This window comes from Typopeltis vanoorti, chromosome 4, assembly GCF_054136105.1.
Source record: "Typopeltis vanoorti isolate ZY-2024b chromosome 4, IOZ_Tvanoo_1.0, whole genome shotgun sequence".
In the NCBI taxonomy this organism is placed as follows: Eukaryota; Metazoa; Arthropoda; class Arachnida; order Uropygi; family Thelyphonidae; genus Typopeltis; species Typopeltis vanoorti.
In genome coordinates, this window is record NC_143552.1 from 54,778,972 (window position 1) to 54,800,736 (window position 21,765).

General features: G+C 33.6%; 1 protein-coding gene across 1 annotated transcript in view; it reads left to right on the plus strand.

The window, feature by feature from the left end:
• LOC150107312 (attractin-like protein 1) overlaps positions 1-21,765 on the plus strand; it is a 447,772-nt gene that overhangs the window by 348,652 nt on the left and 77,355 nt on the right. The window contains exon 18 of the mRNA XM_090391786.1: positions 4,279-4,443. Within this exon, the coding sequence (XP_090247912.1) occupies positions 4,279-4,443 (165 nt within the window). The remainder of the gene's footprint in view (positions 1-4,278; positions 4,444-21,765) is intronic.

Genomic DNA, 21,765 nt, shown 5'->3' on the forward strand with positions numbered 1-21,765 from the left:
TTTAAAAACAGAAGCAATACATGAATCAAATGAATAGAAGAGGAATGAGAAAATCTGAAACAAATCCTGAACAAAACAAAAATCAGTAACAGAAAGCTAGAAAAAGAAGACTATGAAACTGGAACAAAGAAATGGGCAGAGCAAGTTACCAGAAATGGCTAAATTTCAAGACTGTAGAAGCAAAAGGTAGGATACAAAAGAAACAGTGCAAAACATGCAAGAAGTATGGAAATATCATAGAAATGGAACCATTTTGTAACAGAACTAGTAAAGGATATATCTAATCCACAACCAAAAACCTATAAAATAATAAAATACACAAACAAAGGTAAAAATACAAACAATAGATTTAGAAAAATGGGTAACTTATTTTCAAAATCTGTGGACTCGTCATAATAAAGAAGTAAAATTTTATACAATAAAAAATGATCTAACAGAAAATATGTCAGAAAACTAAAAAATACAATAAGATGAAAAATAGGAAAACACCAAGAGAAGACATACACATAGAACTGTGAAGAAAATTAATGAAAGACCCCTGAAATTCTGTGGTCTAGATTTCTGTAAAAAACCCCAAACTTTCAGAAAAAAGCACTGGTAATTCCAATTTATAAAAAGGGAAATAAAGATGACTGCAATAACAAAGGGGAATTAAGCTGGCAAATGAAGGTTACAAAATATTGCAGGGATATTAAAAGAGAAACTAAACTAAACAGTATTGTAGAGGACAAACTACTAGAAAAGAATGGATTCGAAATAGGCCAATTTTACATAGACTCAATTTTTACTCTAAAATAATTAATTAAAAAGAATTTCAAAATGAAATACGTGACTTCATTGATTATGAAAAAACCTTTAATAAAATTAATAGACAAAAATTATTTAAAATATTAACTTATCTAAATATACCAAACCAGTTTTTATAGTCTATTCAATAAATATACACAGGAAATAAAATAGTAGTCAAATTAGAACAAATATCAGAATGAAAAGAAAACACATATCAATGATGTACCCTATAACTTCTACTGTTTACTAAATAAATATCATCAAATTCCTGACATCCCTTCAAGGAGTGTACATGAACTTATGATAGTACCATATGAAAAATTACATCATCATCATCACTAACTTCCTGTCGACAATTTTCCTCCAGATTAGCCTATTATCTATCAATATTCCAATATTATCAGATCTTTTATTTCTGTCTTCTCAGGCACTTTTTACTATATCAGCCCAACTATATCTTGGTCTTCCTCTGGGTCATTTTCCTACCATCCTGGCAAAGAATACTTGTTTATCCTCTCCCATTCTGTTTAAATGGGCATACCACTTCAGATTAGTCCTGCTAACACATTCCTGTGTGCTAATAATGCCAAGTTCTTTCCTAATATCCTCAATTTTAATATGATACTGCCATTGATGCCATCTGTTCAGTCCTCTAATCTTTCTCAGGAATCTCATATCTGTGGTCTCCAGTCTTTGATCAAGAATTGTATTTCTAACTAAGCTCCCAAATTCATCAGTTAAAACTGATTTGAACAAGACTGCCAGCTAGTTTAGTGTTTCGACTAATCTCTCTATTATTCCATATAACTATATTCTGTTGACTTCCTACCATACTAGCTTTGCTAATTCTGCTGTCTATTTCCAGATTTAATTTCCCATCTTCACTAAAAATTGTGCCTAAATAGCAAATGTTTTACTTATTCTTTAGGTTCTCCATTCAAGATTCAGTTGATGTTTTCAATGTTTCTGCCTATTTTCATTGTCTTTTTAATGTTGATTAGGAGTATAACATTATCTGCACAAGGTAAAGAGCTGAGATTAATATCTGCAATTTTGATATCAGGTTTAATATGAAACCTGATATAATAGTGTGTGTGTGTGTGTATGTGTATGTGTGTGTGTGTGTGTAAAATTATATCTGAAAACAGAATAATCCATTTGATATACAAATAAACTACAAATAAAGATAGATATACACTGTTATTTGCAGATGATGAAATTGTATTAACTCCATCAGAAGATGATCTACAGAGATGAATAAAACCATTAAATGAAATTTCAGAACAATATAATATGTAAATATCAAAAGTAAACGACAAAAATAATGGCTTTCAAAGGAGAAAACCCATTAAGAAGTAAAATAGTGATAGATAATAAAATATTAGAACAATGAAATACTTTCAGCTACCTGGGATGTGCCTTATTATGAAGATGAACAAGATAGACATTAAAATCTCAAATTTTGTTAAAGTAAATGGCATAATAAATAATATATTTAAGCCATCTGTGATACAAAAACACACCAGAAGCAGACTACATAAAATTCTTTTTAAACCAACTATTATATGTAAGTAAAACATGGGCATATAAAAGAATGAACAACTGATTCAAATACCATAAATGAAATTTCTCAGAAAAACGGCTGGATATATACCATGTGGGACCATAAAACAAATGAAGAAATTTTACAATTCTTGAATATAAAATCAATTAACAACTATATAAATAAATAAACAAAAATCGTTAGAACATCTAAATCAAATAGACAATAGCAGACTACCAAAAATACTATACAGATATAAAAGAAAAAGAAGAATTGGAAGACAAAGAAGGTGGTGGTATGAGATCAGAACAAGCTATTTGCACTAAAATCCATGATAAGAAGAAGGTTACCTGGAATATGAAGGGAGAAGAAATGTTAAAACAGGTCCACAGGTGAATCAATACTATATTTTGGCCAAGTCTCATCATTGTAAACAATTTGGTTACATGAACTTCATGATGTGATTTTACAGTTTGAAGAACTGAGTGTAAAATACTGTTGCAATCTATTAGAAAACAAAGACAAAAAGAGTTAATCAACATCTCTACATTCAGCATCCCTCCCCCCCCTTATTTGCCAAGTTAGGGACCACAGCACCAGCAAAATGCAGAACCCAGCCTTTTATTTAGCTTGGAAATGCATTTTGGCTACCAAAAAACATAAATAACACTAGATAACTTGCAAATGCAAAAGTTAAATAACACTAGGATATATATATATATACAAAAGTATAGTAAAATTGAATAAAAGCTTATCTTCACATATTCTGATCCTAGATAAGAAGCACTTGAAGGTCGGTGAAAGAGTGAACCACTTGGTGAGTATAAGGATCATGGTTATATTTGAAAGGGGCAACAGAGCAAGATAGTGAAAAGCAGGGGAACTACTGTATTTAATTCCAAATGGACTCAGTTGATATTGGTATTTCACACTTGGCTTTTTATCTGTAATGGTATAAGTTTTATTGTTGAACATGTAATTTGAAAATTTCTATTCAGCTTTGCTCTCTTTATAGCCGCTTTGTAACCTAATCATTTACACTTGGAAAAATTTATATCATACCTAGAAAATGGTATACAGGGTGGCCCATAAGTCATGGAATATGCCATAGAAAGGGCCTGGTCTTTGTGAAGCAACTGCATGAGTTTCTAACATCACCAAATTTTATTATTATTATTATTAGTTAGTATAAAACACATCACATAAATGCCTTCCATTTTTGGCTTCACAAAGATGGGAGATGTGTCCTTTCTATGGATTGGTCCATGACTTTTGGGCCACCATGTACAATGGACTCCATTTAATTGAGACACATCAGGAATAGCATAATTTGGCCCAATTAAATGAAGTTTAAATCTTAAACAATTTAGGGACACAAAATTCCATTTTATTAATAAGTAAAATAATCATTTCAACATGTGTGTTTTGTGTCCCTAAATTCGAAAATATGAATTTTTAACCAATTGGGAAGAGATGGCCAGATAAATCTCAGAAAGGGTTTAGATTGAAAATGAGACTGGAATACATCATAAGATCTATATCTGTATTTAGCATTATGATTATCATTTACATCAATAATGAAAATGTATCTTAGCTAAAAATTCTACAAGAAATAAAATTTCATTAGTGATAATTTAGTATTTTTAATATGTTCTTATATTTCAATACATTTTTGCATTGATGTTTTGAAGAAATTAATTCATTTGACACCATCAGATACCTCATATTTGAATTACTCTGTTAATGTAAAAAAATTGAAGCCAAGATATATTTGTGATATGTGATTATATTAAAAAGTCAATGTCATTTTTCTATTTCCTATCAATTGTGAAAAATGTACTATGAAAATATTTTCATCTAAAATCAGTTAACTATTGATAGTACTTGTACAAAATAGGGATCTCAACTAATTGTTGCTATCTTCTTTTATTTCTCATTTTGTACAGATAATTTATCTATAGATTTCCAGTATACTTTTAATATGTCAAAACCTGAAGATCGCCATTACACAAACATAAATTTCATGAATGTTCCTGTAAAGCCAGATGTTGATGTGGACTTCACAATTTTGTGTCGAGAGACTGGATTTGTTAATATATCTGTTGCCTCAGGTTTGCTTCTTTTATTCATTTCGATCTCCATATATTTTTTAATATGTATGCTGGAATTTTTGTTTAAAAAAAAGTTTCTTCTTTATATTTTGTAAATTAACTAATTTAAAATAAAGAATAAATGAAGCACCTCTATAGTACATTCAGTAGCAGTTATGCCATTTGGTTGGAAAGATCCAGATTATAATCCCATTAAAGATTATAATGGGATTGTAACCTATCAGGTCTTTTCGGCTGAAGATAAAGTATAAAGATAGAAATTTGTCTATCTTTATACTTTATTTGTCAGTTAGTGAAAAATTAGATTTAAAAAAAAAAAAATTGCTTTATTTAATTTGACATATTTTAAAAATTTAAACATGAGAAGTTTTGAGATTGCATTTTGCAATTTTTATTTTTAATTAGATATGCAATAACTCTGATTTATTTGTTATGTTCTGAATATTAGTTTTCTGGCTGCTTAATATAAAATTACTAGGTGATGTCACATTAAAAAAACTTGTATTAATTTATTACAGTTCTGGCATGATGAGTAATATTTAATGATATTATTGAATAAAATAATTAAATGAAGATATTTTTCCTAGTAAGTATGCTGAATAAATTTCAATGTTCTGTTGTATACATTTATATGAGTTTTATTCCAAGTTATAAAAGTATTATAAATAAATTATTGGATACTGTATAACTTCTTCATGTTATTACATAGTTTATCTGTATGATATTTATGGGATAAAAAAGTACTTTATTGTTAAATTAGTATGGGAAATAGAATTGTTAGCAAAATGATTATTAAAAATGACCAGACTTAGTCTTCAGAGCAAGGTCCTCAGTTTATCTTACTTAGTCCACCCACACATTTACTGTCCTGTAGGTTTCCAACTATCATTGGTGAAATTATCATTAAAAGAAAATAGAAAAATGCTCTTTCTCTCTCTCTCTCTTTTTTTCCTCCCTTAAAAACTTCTTTGTAATACTGTTATAAAGTAAGGTATTTTGCAACCACAGTATTCATTGGTATCTTTTTCTGAAATTATTCCACTTTTATTGAAGCAGGTTAACCTTTTCACTGCTAATCTTGAATTATCTTGAGTAGCTCAAAAATTGCATCCTTGCTGAGGTTAAAGTATATTCTCGAGCACACTTTTGCATTTAAAAATTCTCCACTTAAACAATTTTAAACAGGTTTCAATTTCTTGGGCATCTGAAGACATCCATTCTGAACATAATTCACTTAAATTCTAGCACTCCTTGAAAATAGAAGTTTTCGTCCTGATCATAAGATATAAAAATTGCATAAAATCATTGAGAAAGAGAGAAAATTAGACAAATCAGTAATATTGAAGCCCCATTGTATAATAGAAGAAAATAAGAATAACACGAATAGCTAGTAGGTTAGACATGAGAAGTTCTGCTGAATGTTTTTGTTAGGACTTGAAGTGGTATGTTACTTTTTGTTTTCTCCTCCACATAACTTCTAAATTCTTAGACAAAACAATATTTGCAGATTTTCAACTGACTCTCAGAAGAGAATTTTTTTGAATCTCTAATACTGCAAGGCAACAGCTAAAATGGGATGTGTGGTGCCCCCCCCCCCAACCCAGATTGAAAGGAAGATACTTTCTAACACTTGTTCTTCCTCCTGTGTATGTGTCCAAACATCTCTCATTTGAAAAGAGGAACAGTGTGTGTGTGTGAGGGGGGGGGGTGAATGAGTAAGTAAGTAGATATGTGGGATAAATTTTATGTACCCAGTGTATCTTCCTCCTGTTTTGAAATATATATATATATATATATATATATAATTGTTAAATTTTGTAACAATGATGGTAATACAAAAATGTTCAGTATTATATAAAAATTGCTGAGCATGATTTTCATGAAAACTTAATTTGTGTCATAATTTTGATTCAACTGAAAAAAAAAAAAAAATAGAAATCAAAAGTTTTGCATATGATTTTTATCCTTACAGTCATTTATAATGCTATGCATTATGGGAAGACCACTACCCAGACCAGCTTCAACCTTTATTGAGGTCTCACTTGCATAAAGGTTGAAACCAAGAATATAATTTCTTGACATCTTTAATTTACATTATAACCAAGTGAAAAAAAAACTTCCACCATTTATCTCTAATCCAGAGTAATTTAGTAATAAGGTGCGACACCTTTTGACTACTGGTATATGGGAATTATGACTTCTTCATTACTTCAATCTTGGTATCTTTTCTGGGTCTAGCTCCCACTGATGAAACCTCAATAGAGGTTTAAACTGGTCTGGGTAGTGGCCCTTCCCATAATGCATAGCATATGCATGTCTGTAAGGATATGTGCCTTGCATTATGTGATACTAAGGCAATTGATGTGCAGTTATTAGCCTTTGTATACAAGTAGCCTAGTTGTGAAGTTACTTCATGCACAAACTTTGTTTGCTTACACTTGGATAAAGGGTGAAACCAAGAATATAATTTCTTGGCATCTTTAATTTATAGATCAAACCAAGCATTTCCCTGCATTTCACCTCTGAAAACTGCTAAACTTGGAATTTTTAAAACTTTCTTATGCACTTTTCTTTTCAATATGATATTTAATTCCATCTGGCCCAAAACTGAATTCACATTCAGTTTTACCTGAATGTGAATTCAGTCTTTACAGAAAACTTTACAGAAGAAGTTTTAAATATGAAAATATCTTTTCAAAGAAAGTTCTGAAGCCCTGTTATGGCCTAATTTAAATCAGAACAACTGTCTCTCTCTCTCTCTCTCTCTGAAGTCTCAGATTTTCATCACATGTAAATATCAGAAGTGATTTATTATATATATATATAAAATATGATCTTTCTAGCATGCAACACTTGCTGTTATTAGTTAACTGATTGTTGTATTTACTTTGTATTCTGTCTCTTCAGATTGCTCATTTGTTTCACTGATAGTTTTGGTATGAACTATTTGTGCTAAGTTCATTAAAGTTATGTCTAATATGCTTTGCTCCTGATAAGAGTAGGAAATGATACCAGACATAGAAATGTTTGGGGAAAAATTGGGAAAAGATTAGAGATAGTAAGTACCTGTCGTATTCCTATTCAGGATGTGGTGTAGTCATTACTACCACTATGTTCTCCCATAAAGATGTGCACAGATTCACATGAGGAGAATACACAAGAAACAAAAGCATAATTGACTGTGTCATTGTTGATAGCAACATCTTTATGCCGGTTCATGGCACAAGAATATATATATAGGAGATTTGAAGTTGGAGGTAAAACTGAATGTGAATTCAGTTTTGGGCCAGATGGGATTAAATATCATATTGAAAAGAAAAGTGCATAAGAAAGTTTTAAAAATTCCAAGTTTAGCAGTTTTCAGAGGTGAAATGCAGGGAAATATACAATTATTATTTAAGAAAAAATAAAACGCTGAAAAGAAGAATGAAACCTTAGGGATTCGATGGCAGTCTGGAAATAAAATGTTGAAAAGAAGAAAGTATATTGAAAGTTCTAGCAAGTAAATTATTGCTTCCTGTTTGTTATTGTAAATTGTTGCAAGTAAGAGAATATATAGAGACAAATGTAACAAAGTATGTGTAAAAGTAGCTAAACAGAGGTCTCGAAAAACTGATGAGAATGACAATCAAAAAAGGTGACGTGATGTTCTAGAGGCTATTGAAAAAAAGCTTGGAATGGAGGAAAGATGGAAAATGTGACCTAAAAAATTAGGATGAGGATATTCATGTAGAGTAATTACTTCAAATGGTTTAATGAAAAGTTATTTAATGAAAACAAGCAGTAACAGAACAGTGGTAGAAAATATCGAAGAAGGATTCCATCAGGAGTACGTATCCATACTTGGAGTACAAAATGCCATTAAAAGCTTGCAGTGTAGAAAAGTAGCTGGAGTAGATGCTATTCAATCAGCAATACCCAAGTACTTGTGTATAAAAGTTTTACAGTGTCTGTACTGCATAATTCAGAAAATCTGGTCAGAAGATCAAATTACATTACAGATGATTGGAGTAGTGCCCTCATAGTACCCATTTCTCTACTGAGTGTTTGAGGAAAGATCCATGCAAGTATACTTGTGAAGAGGCTAAGAAAAAATTGGGGTGGAGAAGAATATATATTTATTAGCTGGGTTCAGGCCAAATTCAGGGTTTCAGGATAAGTTTTTCACTTTAAGATAGATGGTTAAGAAATTTTGGGAATATAACAAGGATCTGTAAGTAAGTTTTGCAGATCTCGGGGAGGGAGCATGTAACAAAAGCTGTTCCAAACACTACAATTACCAGTATGCCCGTTAAGTAATAAGATTGATTTTTTACAGGACAGTCCTTTGAATAAAAGTAACAAACATGTTTACAGTTTTGACTGTGCTAGGGTGTGTTGTAATTGCAGGTGCAACGTTTGAGTCGGTTGATGCAGCAGTTTTCATGCGTGCATCACCCATTTAAGTAAGAGTATGTGAGTGGAGTATGTCAGAAGTTTGACAACGTGTACCGGGTTGCATGCAATTGATCAAGATCGTGATTTGTTGCAAAGAATTATCACCAGTGATGAATGTTGGTGTTTTCAATTTGATCTGGAAACAAAATGCCAGAGCATGGAATGGCATGGAACATTTTCCTGACAGAAGAAAGTCAGGTTGCAAAAATCATGTGCCAAGACAATAGTCATTGTTTTTTTTCTTTTTCTTTCCCTCAATGCTTCTGGAATTATCCACTGTGAATTTGTTCCTGAGGACACCACAGTAAACGGTCAGTATTATTTAGGAGTAATGTAGTGCCTGTACAACTGTATGCAACAAGTCAGGAAAGAACTGGTTTACGACAACAATTGGTTTCTGTTGTCCGGCAATGTGTCCAAGCACTGTGCGCTGCCTGAGGTCAATCTGTGTCATCGAACATCCCTCTCTCCCCCTATTTGCCACATTTAGCTCTCACTTCCCAAAGATGAAGTATGCCTTGGAAGGGGGGGAGCACTTCAGCAACATTGCGGACATCCAATGCAGTGTGACCTAGCCACTGAAGGAAGTTCCAATTCAGGACTTCCATCATGCCTTCGAACACCTGTGCAACAGATGTAAATGTATAGAGTTTGAGAGAGATTGATTTGAACCTGTATAATTGACAATTCTAAATAAATTTCTTTGTTTTGGTATAATAATTGTCTCATTACTTAATGGGCACACTGTGTATATGGCATAAATGGAAAGTTGTCAAGTTGGTCAGCAGTTAGAACTGAAGTAAGTAGAGGAAGATGATTTGATATAAAATCAGGCATAAGACAAGATTGCATATTCTCTCCATTGTTATTCGTTATCTGTATGAATCACATTACGAAGGAAAGTGATATTAAACCTGACATCAAAATCGAAGATATCAAAATTAACTCTTTAGTTTATGTAGATGTAGACGATGTTATACCCTAAACAAATTCAGTAAAAGATACCATAAAAGGACCAAACTGTGAAAATAGGCAGGAACATGGAAAACTTTTCAAGAACTTAATGAGTAAAACATTTCATTTCTATTCAACTGATTACACATTATTGCTTATTCTGTTGTCAGTTTCCATCTGTAATGTTTACTATGGTAATTTGGATGAATGTGGCATATCATAAATGGATAACAGAATAAGCAAATAGTCAGTTGAATGAATTTATAATGACACAAGAGAGAAATTAATCAGACTACCATCTGGGAGCTGAGTCAGAAATAAAGCAGTTGATCAAAGATGCCACAGATATGATAGATCTTAGGAAAATTAGGGAAGAGAACAAATGGCATTGATGACAGAATTGTATTCATTGAAATAAAAGAAAGCATGCAAACACAATGACATTATTTTACTTGGTTATACTGTTAAATAACATATTCTGGATAGTTTTTCATACATCTGCTTGTATTCAGTAGTTCATAATACCAATTACGGGTATACACCATATTGGTCTGTTCTGTCTCATTATCCATCCGATATCCTTTTTTGAGGTCTACCCTGTCTTCTCTTTCCAATTGGCTTATATTTTATTTTAGTATTTGTTTAGGATATTGGGTGTTGACCATTTGGTTTATAATTGTTTAGTTTTTCTTCTATTGATTTTGTTTTTACTTGGTTATACTGTTAAATAACATATTCTGGATAGTTTTTCATACATCTGCTTGTATTCAGTAGTTCATAATACCAATTACGGGTATACACCATATTGGTCTGTTCTGTCTCATTATCCATCCGATATCCTTTTTTGAGGTCTACCCTGTCTTCTCTTTCCAATTGGCTTATATTTTATTTTAGTATTTGTTTAGGATATTGGGTGTTGACCATTTGGTTTATAATTGTTTAGTTTTTCTTCTATTGATTTTGTTTTTAGTTCTTTTAAAATGTCTTCGTTCCTTTTTTGATCTAATAATGTGTATTTTGCAGTTCTTCTCATAAAATTCATTTCACTTGTTTTTATTCTTTGTTTATTGCCCAAATTTCACTGCCATATAATAATAATGTGGCCACTGCTAAAGTATTGTATATTTTCAAGCATGCTTCTTTTTGTACTATATTTGGGTTGAGTGTTCTATTTATCAGGCCTATAATCTGTAAAAATTTTGAAGTTTTTAATTTTTTCTTTTTCTCCTTCATATTTCACATCCAAGATAACTGAAAGTGTTTATCTGTTGTATTATTTTATTATTAATAACATTTTGCTTCTAACTGGAGTTTGTCCACAAAATGCTATTGTTTTAGTTTTATCTATGGAAATTTTCATATCAAACTGTTCTACTATAATGTTTAAATTATATATATATATATATATATATATATATATATATATATATATTGCTCTTTGTAAATTGTCTTCCTTATCTGATATTATTACCTTGATCTGCAAATAATAGCGTATTTTTTTTGTTATTCCGGGAAATTTCTATACCTTGATTGTTTAAGGTATTAATATTTCATTAATGTAAATATTGAAAAGTGTTGGAAACAGAGGGCATCCCTGTCTTACTCCATGGTTTATAGATTGTTTTTTAGATAACTTTTCATTTATTTTTATTTTGTTATCTTTATATATATATATATATTCAATATTGCATCTAGTAAAAGATTAGGTATATTTATTCTTTGAAATATATATCAAACAGTATATATCTTTTTAATTTGTCAAATGTTTTTTTGTATCTATAAACAAAATATGAGTTTCCAAATTAAATTCTCTTATTTTTTCTATAAGTAGTTTTAAACAGAAAGCTGCATCCAATATAGAGCATCCTTTTCTAAATCCATTTTGACATTCTAATAATATTTTTTCACTGTATATATTTTTAGTTTTTCATTAAGTATTCTGCTATATATTTTGTAGCATGTATTCAATAAAGTAATATCTCTGTAGTTAGCAGGTTTTGTTTTATCCCCTTTTTTAAATTTAAATATAGATATTACTATGCTTGTATTCTATTCTATTCTATTGGTATTTGTCCATTTGTATTGTATATATTTTATTTAAAAATTTTAGTAATCTTTGATGAAATTTTTTTTCCAGCAAATTTATATGCAGTTCGGAGTTTATTCCATCTTCTTCTGCTGATTTGCCATTTTTTATTTTATTTAGGTTGTCCTTTAATTCTTTCATTGTTATCATATCATTTAAGGTATTTTGTAAGTTTCAGGTGTAATTATTTTTGATGCCAGTATTATCCATCCAAAGATCTGTAAAGTAATCCAAGAATTTAATCCAAGAATTCTTTTACGTCTATTTCACAATTTATATTTGCAGTTTCTTTTATATCTGCATTCATGTGTTTTAGTATTTTGTATGCACTGGGTCTTATTTTGTATATGTCATTTTCTAGATATGATACAAATTTTTCCCAGCTTTCTCTCTTTCTGGTTTATCTTTTGGCTGTTGCTCATCTTTTTTTATTATTATTATTATTATTATTATTACCACCCCAAGACCTCATGGAGTCAAAGACTCATCTTGGTGGTCCTTTTATCACACACACAGCTCATCATACCATGTTCACATTCAAACTCTTTGCAGACACCACATTCTCAGGCAAGGAATTCCAATCATTCACAACTCTGCACGAAAAAAAACTGCCTCTCACTCCCCTACTCACACCCTCTTCATACAGTTTCCAGGGATGACCTCTGGTTCTCCCCTGATCTCCCACTATTTTCTGTAAAACTTCTCCAGCATTGATCCTATAATAACCCCTTACTAACTTGTAGGTCTCTATCATATTCTCCCCTCTTCCTCCTGTCAACCAGACTCTGCAAATTACATCTTTTCAATCTCTCCTCATACTCGACATTCCAGAGGTCAGAAACTACCTTAGTCAGTCTCTAATTGGACCCTTTCCAACATCTCTTCATCCTTCTAAAAACCTGGTGACCAAATCTGGGCACAATAGTCTACAAGAAAAAAAAATCTACAAGCAGATAGAGGGAACCGCCATGGTTTCCCCCCCTCTCTCTCTCTCTCTCTCTCTCACTCCCCTCTTGCCAATTTTTATATGGAAGATTTTGAAAAATGAGCCATAGACTCAGCCTCACTCAAACCTTCTATCTGGCTAAGATATGTAGATGATGTGTTCTCTATTTGGCCTCATGGCCCAGACACGTTAGACTCCTTCCTCAGTCATCTCAACAGCCTACATCCAAGAATCCAGTTTACTATGGAAAAGGAAAAGAACAATTGTTTACCCTTCCTAGACACCTTAGTTACACGCCTGCCTAATGGTACACTTGCCTTCACTGTATACAGAAAACCCACACACACAGGCAGATACATTCACAAACTCTCCCACCACCACCCCTCTCAACAAATGGCATTATTAAAACTCTTACCAAGAGAGCCCACAATCTTTGTTCCAGTTGAACCGCCCTCACTACTGAGCTTAACCACATACACAGCACTTTCCTCTCCAATGGCTACAGCAATCACAGTATCAAAAATATAATCAGTTCCTCCCCCACTTCCCGTCCTTCTCTTCAACAAGAGTTTAAAAATGCCATCACCATGCCCTACATCCGTTGCACATCCGAAAAAATAGCCAATATTCTAAAAAAGTACAACCTACACACAGCATATAAGCCCCACTGCAAACTTGCTACCCTTTTCCGTTCTACTAAAGATCAGCTCCCTCCTCTCTCTCTCTGCCTGGAGTTTACAAAGTACCTTGTTCCTGTAAGCTTGCATACTTTGGACAGACAGGCAGATCAGCATCCATCTGCTTGGAGGAACATAAGTCTTACATTTGTAAACACAACTATGGTCATTCAGGCTTGGCTGACCATGTCTTGGACTCCACCCACAGGGTATCATGGAAGAAAACCACCATGCTCCACCACAGCAAATTCAAGAAATAGAGACTATTCTTAGAAGCAGCAGCTCTCAGAAATCAACCAAATCTTAATAAATATGGTTGCATTAAGCTTCCGAAGATTTGGGAAACACTCATCACCAGAGGTCCCACCTTACGTTCCAGGCCACCTACAACCGCCCTTAGAGGGTGCTCCACCTAGATAGGACTTTAGTGTCACCCACATGGTTGGGCTTAGTATTGTATGATATTTGTGTTCATGTTACATTAGTTGTTTTTGTAATCCTCGAAGATGTCCTAGTGACTAGGATGAAATATAGGAAGTATTAAACTTATGTTAATCCTTCCTGAGTGCTGTATACTTTCCATTAAGCCTCCAATATGATCTCTTATTTCCTCTACCTCCAACAATATATTCTCACCAAGCATAAATTCTGCATCCCATCTTTGTTTTCCAAATTTTAAAACCTTACATTTTGCAACATTGAACTCGCATCCCCATTTCCGTGCCCAATCACTCAATCTATTCAAGTCTTCCTGTAAGGCCACAAACATCTTCACTACACTGCATGGTTCGTCCCAACTTTGCATCATCTGCAAACAACTGAATATCTCTATCCACATCTTCACCTATATCATTAATATACAAGTTAAACAGTAATGGACCTAAAACAGATCCCTGAGGCACTCCACTAGTGACTTTCCTTTTCCTAGATATCGCTCCACCCCCCTATAATACAACAACTTGTTGATACCTATCAGATAGCCAGTCTCCAATCCAATGCACCAGTCTATCTGCTCTAGTTTGACTAGAGCAGATAGACTGGTGATTGTTATCACCAGTATTAAATGTAGATTGTTATCAACACAACCTATCATGAGGTACTCTATCAAAAGCCTTTGCGAAATCCAAGTATATTATTGTGTATCCTTTTCCTCTGTCCAAGGAAGCAGTCACTTTATTGTAATAAGTAAGTAGATTACTAAAACATGACCTCCCTTTAGCAAATCCATGCTGTCTATCAAAGATAATACCATTGTTATCAACACAACTCTGGATCCTAGTTCTCACAAGCTTCTCCAACAACTTAACCACAACACCTGACACACAGATAAGCCTATAGTTTGATGCTTGAGTTTGATCACCTCCTTTATGAAGTGGCACAATCTTGCCCTCCTTCCACTCCTTAGGAACTTGACCAAGTGCAAGACTCACATTAAAAAAATATGTCAAGGTAGTTGTCAACTCCCTGGCACATTCTTTCAGAATACATGGTGATATATTATCAAATCCCACAGCCTTATTAACATCTAGTTTACTCAACTCCCCATACATCTCTTGCTCACCTACAGTCAGTCTCTCCTCCCCATCATCAACTGCTCTCAATCCCTCCATTCACATTCACAAGATTGAAAGATCTTTATGAACTGTTCATTAAGTATCTCCACCACACATTCTGCATCAGCTGTCTTTATACCATTTTCTCCAGTCAGTGTCATCCTTCCATAATTATTCTTTCTTTTGCTGGCTACATATCGAAAGAATTCCTTAGGGTTCTTTTGGCTAATGAAGCCAACTGCTGTTCATACCTCTCTTTAGCTACCCTCACCAACCAAGTCACCCTCCTTGCTTGGTCTTTGTAGACCTCATGGAATTGGTTATTTCCACTTCTCTTATGCTGCCTCCACAATGCCCTTTTTCTCTGTATCGCATGCTTAATCTCTTTATTCATCCATCTCACACCTACCTTATTTAACCTTCTCACCCTTGGAATACATTTAGATATTGCATCTACTAAACAGTTTTTGAAAATCCCCCAAGCTGCAATGATCTCTTTTCCAGCTAACTCCTCATTCCATGCTACACCCACAAGCTGTCTCCTGAGCTCTTCATAATCACCCCCCCCCCCCCTTGTAGTTCCACATATACCCTTTTCTCACAGAGGTCCTCGCACTGCTGGCAACCACCCAGGTAATCACCTCAATTTGTGGATGATTTGACACCTCATTTATAATTACATCCTCTGATGAGATGACCAAATCAAAGACCCTCAATCCTCGTGTGCTCTCTGTTACATACTGTCTTAGATAGTAATCCCTCAAAAACTTAAGAAAATCATTTTCTTTACTTCCAGTTGCTATTTCATCATTCCAGTCTATATTGCCATAATTAAAATCACCCATAATGATCACCCTTTTCTTATTTACTTGGCTAATTTGATTGTACATTTCATTGTCACCACCATCCACATTACCTAGTCTATAACAACATCCCACCAAGTTGATTCCATACACCTCTATCTCACACCATACTGCCTCAAAACCACTGGCATTTCCCTCTTGCATCTCTACTTTATATGGACATAACTCTTTCTCTATCATCAATAGCACTCCCCCCTCCCTTTTTACCCCTTCTGTCCTCACGAAACACATCATACCCTTCCATCTCTATTCCTGTCAGGATGTCATCCTCTTCCAACCATGTCTCACTTATTCCGACAATCTTTGGGTGAACAGACGCAATCGATGCAACCATTTCATCTGCCTTGTTTCTTATACTTCTAGCATTTGTATACAAACACAACAGCTCATTTCTGGATCTACAGCTAGTTCCAGTGATACCACTCACTCGATGTGATCTCTCCATGCTCAACTGGGGCAATTTCCCTTTCTGATTCTTCATTTTAAAGCCCTTTTCAATTCCAACTGTTTTCTCTTGATCCCTGTCATCCTATTCCTTTCCTGCCTACACATGCTCACCTCTTCTGGGAGCATCCACCTTTCTCAAGCTGTGTACCCCTGTCTACCCTGACCTCCCCGTATCCCTGCTCCTCTTGCACACCCATTCTCTCATTTTCTACTCATACCACTCACTTCCCCATTCATTTCCACTTCTTCAATCTCTCCTGTCTTACTCTCCCACATCACTTACCACTCGATCTGATTCATTCTCTCTCTCTGTTCACTTCTCTACCTTCCAGCAGCAGTCTCTCCAAGCAACTCACACCATAACCACTCAAATGCAGTCCATCGCTCCCATACAGCTCACTTTGTTCCTCAAACTCATTCCACACATTAACAAACTGTACTCCCGTCTCCTCACACATTTCAGCCAGCATATCATTCATAATCCTTGCTCTCCGCCTCATTTCACCACAATCATACCTAGGCAACACGCTAACTACCCTTCCTGTCACACTATTCTCTTTTATCCTTCTAAACAGCCTCCTGATATCCATTCTGACACACTCTTTGTCCTCTCTCAAATCATTCGTACCTATTAATACTATTAACTCTTTTGCTCGCTCCTGCCTCATATCCAATGCCTCAATCACTCTACTCATTTTAGCGCCTGGAAAACATACCTTGTGCATTTTATCCTCCAGCACACCTTTAATAATGGAGTCACCATACAATGCCACTCGCTCATCTTTCCTCAACTCTTTCATGCCATCATTATTTTAATAGTTTTTACCCGAATTTTCTTAATTTCATTTCTTGCCTCATGCATCCATTTCAACTTCCGAATTCTCTCTATCATTCAATCTTTCCAACTTTCTAACTCTCGACCCCCCTCTTCTCATTTTCACACTCATTCATCTTTCTTTGTTTCTGTACTTTCAGTCCAACATGCGTCGAACTTTCGCTATCATCCATTCTTTCAATTTTTTTTACTTTCGATTTCTGCATCACACCATTTCTAGTTTCATCCGTTCTCTCAATTTCGTTTCCTTCCGCTACTCTCACCTCACTTTCTTCATCTTTTAACATCTGTTACGGTTTTCAAATCGCTCTTTTTCTTTTTTACTGATTTTTTAACATTTTTTCGCCTTTCTTTCTCACCATCCTTCTCTTTCAAACGTGCACTCATTTTTCCCCATGACAAACTCGCTACTAACACTTTCTGTCATCAATTTCATATTTGCATTCATCAACTCCTCGTTCAGGTCACACTTTGCACACGCCCTCTTTCCATCCTCACCAAATATCCACAAATCGTTTATGTAATTGAAAGAATACATATAACAGACCTCACACTTAATGAAATGACTGAAATCTAAATTCAAGTCATGGAATGACAATGCCGCCGCTCTTTTTTGCAGGTTACTAAGTCTAATAATAACGATTTTGTAATTAAGTTTTGGCAAAAAAAAAAATCCCTCACACTAATAAAACCGGTAGCGCACAACATTTACAGCCTCTCTTACTCAAACAATTATGCATATATATTTAATTATTCCTAGAAAACTTATCCCAATCAGGAGCTCTTCTTATACATGTCACTGCACTTGACTCACAAGCGCCCTCTTATATTCAATTTCATCTTGTTTTTTGCTACTTAACCATCTTTTAAAAGCTAGCTTTTTATTTTCAATTATTATTTTTATTTCATTGTCCCATATATGTAATTTTTTATTTTTATGATATTTTTTGTGTGTTCCTAGACTTTCATATGCTGCTGATGCGATAATTTCTTTTATATTATTCCATTCTTTCTCAATGTCTTCATTTTTTTTTTATATTTTTTCTAAGTAGTTATTAATCCTCTGTTGATATAAATTTCTTATGCTTGAATCATTGAGTAGTCTTACTTTGTAATTAGATTTTGTTTCTCTAGTTTGTTTATTTTTTTGTAGCCAGTTTGGTGGAAATCTTAGTTTTGCCTGTACTAAATAGTGATCTGTGTCAATTTCTAGCCCTCTTCTAACTTAAACGTCTAGGAAGAGGTTTGCTGCTTTTTCATTTGCTGTAAAGTAGTCTATTATTGATTTTTGTCCTCTTGCACACCACGTATATTTATGTATATTTTCATGTTTGTAAAATGTATTCATTATTTTAAAATGATTATATATATATTGTATAATCAATGAGTCGCTTTCCATTTTTGTTTACTGTTGGTTCTCCACATTTTTGTATATTATTGTTAATTTTTTTCATTCCTATTCTGTCATTAAGATCTCTGGCTATAATTATATGGTCTGTTTTATTTAATTTTTCATATATTCCTTGTAGCTCTTTGTAAAAATAATAATTTTCTTCTTCTTTTCCTTCTTCAGGGGCATACACTCCAACAACTGTTAAATTTTCTTTATTTAATTTTAATCGCACTTCTAATATTCTTTCATTCCAGTATGTATAATGAGTTATTTTTGCTTTAATTGATTTATGGATCCAAATCATTACACCAGCTTTTGCATGTATTTGTTTGTCCACTCTACTATATATGAGATCGTAGGTAGCTGTTTCTTTTTTGTTTTTGTAAGATCTGCAATTTCTACATTTTAGTCATTTAAAATTTTATCTAATTCTTCTTCTTTATGTGTTGTGCTTCTAATGTTCCATGTAGCATATTTCGCCACGTCTTTCTTTTTCTAGTTTCTTAACCTTTTCCAGTTTGCAGTCATTTCCCATGTTTTCTGTCTGGTTTGGATTTCGTTGAGACTTGAAAGTAATATGTGTTTCCCTATGTCAAGTGACTAGCATGACGATAGGTATCCTAGTGGTGGAGCTGCCACTTTAAGACAGCTAGGCTTGCCTTTTTTAGTAGATAGTGGAAACTACAGTTTGAGAGGAAAGAGTCACCCCACTCGTCCTCAAATTGCTCTAAAAACACTGTGGGGGGGGGGGGAGAAGTAAGAGACAGTAGAGGGAAAGAAGAGTAGAAGACCAGTCTCCAGATATATATATACCAAGTGTATATTGTACGAAGTAAGATCTGGTCTAGCTTGGTTATCTCGGGTTTGCCATGCCCATACTCACCAATGTGAGCCCCTGAGAAAATTCAGTAGTTCTTGATTTAAAATTATGCAATTAGGATTTTGATTTTGCCTGTGCCACTCTATCATTTACGTGTAATGCATGTTTTCATTGGTGAGTTTTCCAATTGTCTTTTCTGCCTGTTTAATTTAAAATTCATCCTGAGGATGCTCTGGATACTTGAATGACAATTTTATGAGAAATAAAATTTATCACATAAATTTTTCTCTTATTTATTTATGCCAGCTTATGTTCCTATCCATTTGTTATTGTTGAGAATCTACATGAAGATAAAGACCTTCATAGTAATGGACACAATGCCTTCTTTCTTGTGTATGTCTTCCTGCTTATATTCTGCAGTAGATCTTACAATTCGTTCCTGGTGATTCACTGTCTATGTGGGAATGCTGAAAAGAATGTATATGGTGGTGATCACTTTCTTGTTATTTATAGTATGCCATCATATCAACAATATTCTTTTTCATGGATGCCCAGATGGAAAATTGACCAGGCTAACTGGAATACCTTTTTGCATCTTGCAAAATTCAGTCTCGAGAGAGTGAACAAATTTCTCTTAATGAAGCGGTAACACATGTAACATTGTGTTATACATACAGCAACAACTGCAGTTCTAAAAATCATCTTAATTTTCACTATCAGAAACCATGATGGAACTTGAGTGTATAACACCAAAAAAAAAAAAAAAAAATCAAACCAGTAAGACAGTATGGAGTATCTTTAGGAGATAATCTACCACATCAGATGTCATACCTTTTAAACTAGATTGAGCCAAAGCACATTATATTAGCTGTCACAGCCAAAAATAATTTTAGATTCAATTTACATCAAGTATTAATCATATAACCAATGCAAAAGTAGTATGGGAATAAAATATGACTTGTATTGCTAGTGCTTTAAGAGAAACTAAAATGAATTCATATCCTTTTCAATTTTTGATGTTCAGGAAACAGCAGCTTAACACTTGTCTTCATGTGTACTAGTGCTGTATTACAATCATTTCATTTGTTTGAGAAACTGTAAAGAGATTTTTTTTCCCCACATGCCATTGCCATAGGGCCTGATGATATCTATTATAAGATGAAAAAACATCTTCCACCATCATCAGTGGAAGGAGCACTTTCTGGATTCATGGCATAAGGCAATTGTCATTGCTTTCCCAAAACTAGAAAAGATCCAAAACTTGCAGTTACCATCCTATCACTCTGTCTTTATAAGATCTTGGAGGGCTAATATCCACCCACTGTGGTAACTAGAAAGCAATTACTTTTTTTTTCCTTTATACAGTGTGGCTTTCATTGATACCAGTTAACAGTTGAGCCACTTGGTCCAATGAGAGAGGAATGCAGTTTTACTAATCTGACTGCACTATACACTAAGGCAGATCATATCAGATTTGGACAAACTGCATGAATATTTTTTTTTTAAGAATTATTTATCAGATTAATTGGTGCAAATTATCTTCTTCTAATCTTCAGGGATTATGCATTTGCCTGTTATGGCTTCATCTTCCTTTTTCTTTCTTTCCTTTTAGTCTATATTCCATCTCTTTTGATAGCTGATATATTTCATTCTTAAATAGATGCTGTTTCCTTTCTCTGTATATTTCTTGATCTTTTCATTTATTATTATTATTATTACATCAACACTTCTGGAGTCAAAGACTCATCGAGAGAGAGAGGTTTATACCATTAACAATTAAAAATGTATAATAAATATATATACAGATTACATTACAACGTGAAGAAGTATACGGTAGCAAACAAATTAATCTTAACCAGTCAAATTTTCGTCAATTTTTTTTTGTTTCGGTTCACTATTTTGGTCGAGTGCTGCATGTTTTTTTTAACTATCTATACAATGTTTCTTAATAGTGTGCATTTTCGATGGTGCAAACATGTTAACATTTGTCGGGCTTTATTCATTTTGTGTAGCTGTAAAATGGATACATCTCCAAAGTGTTCAAAATACGTACTCTTTCTCAGCACATATTCCTGACTCTAAGACAAATTGCTAATGAGTGTGGTGTTGGTTTGGGTGCTGTTAATGCAATTTTTAAAGAGGTTTAGGGAGACAGGTACCTTTTCTCCTGACAGAAAAGGAAAATGTGGGTGAAAAAGGAAAACTACACTTACTCAATTGTTTACTAGTTAGAAAAAGCAAATTTAATCCAAAATTGTCTGCTGTAGACTTAGAGATGCGGCAGCAAGTGGGATTAATATTTCTGACATGA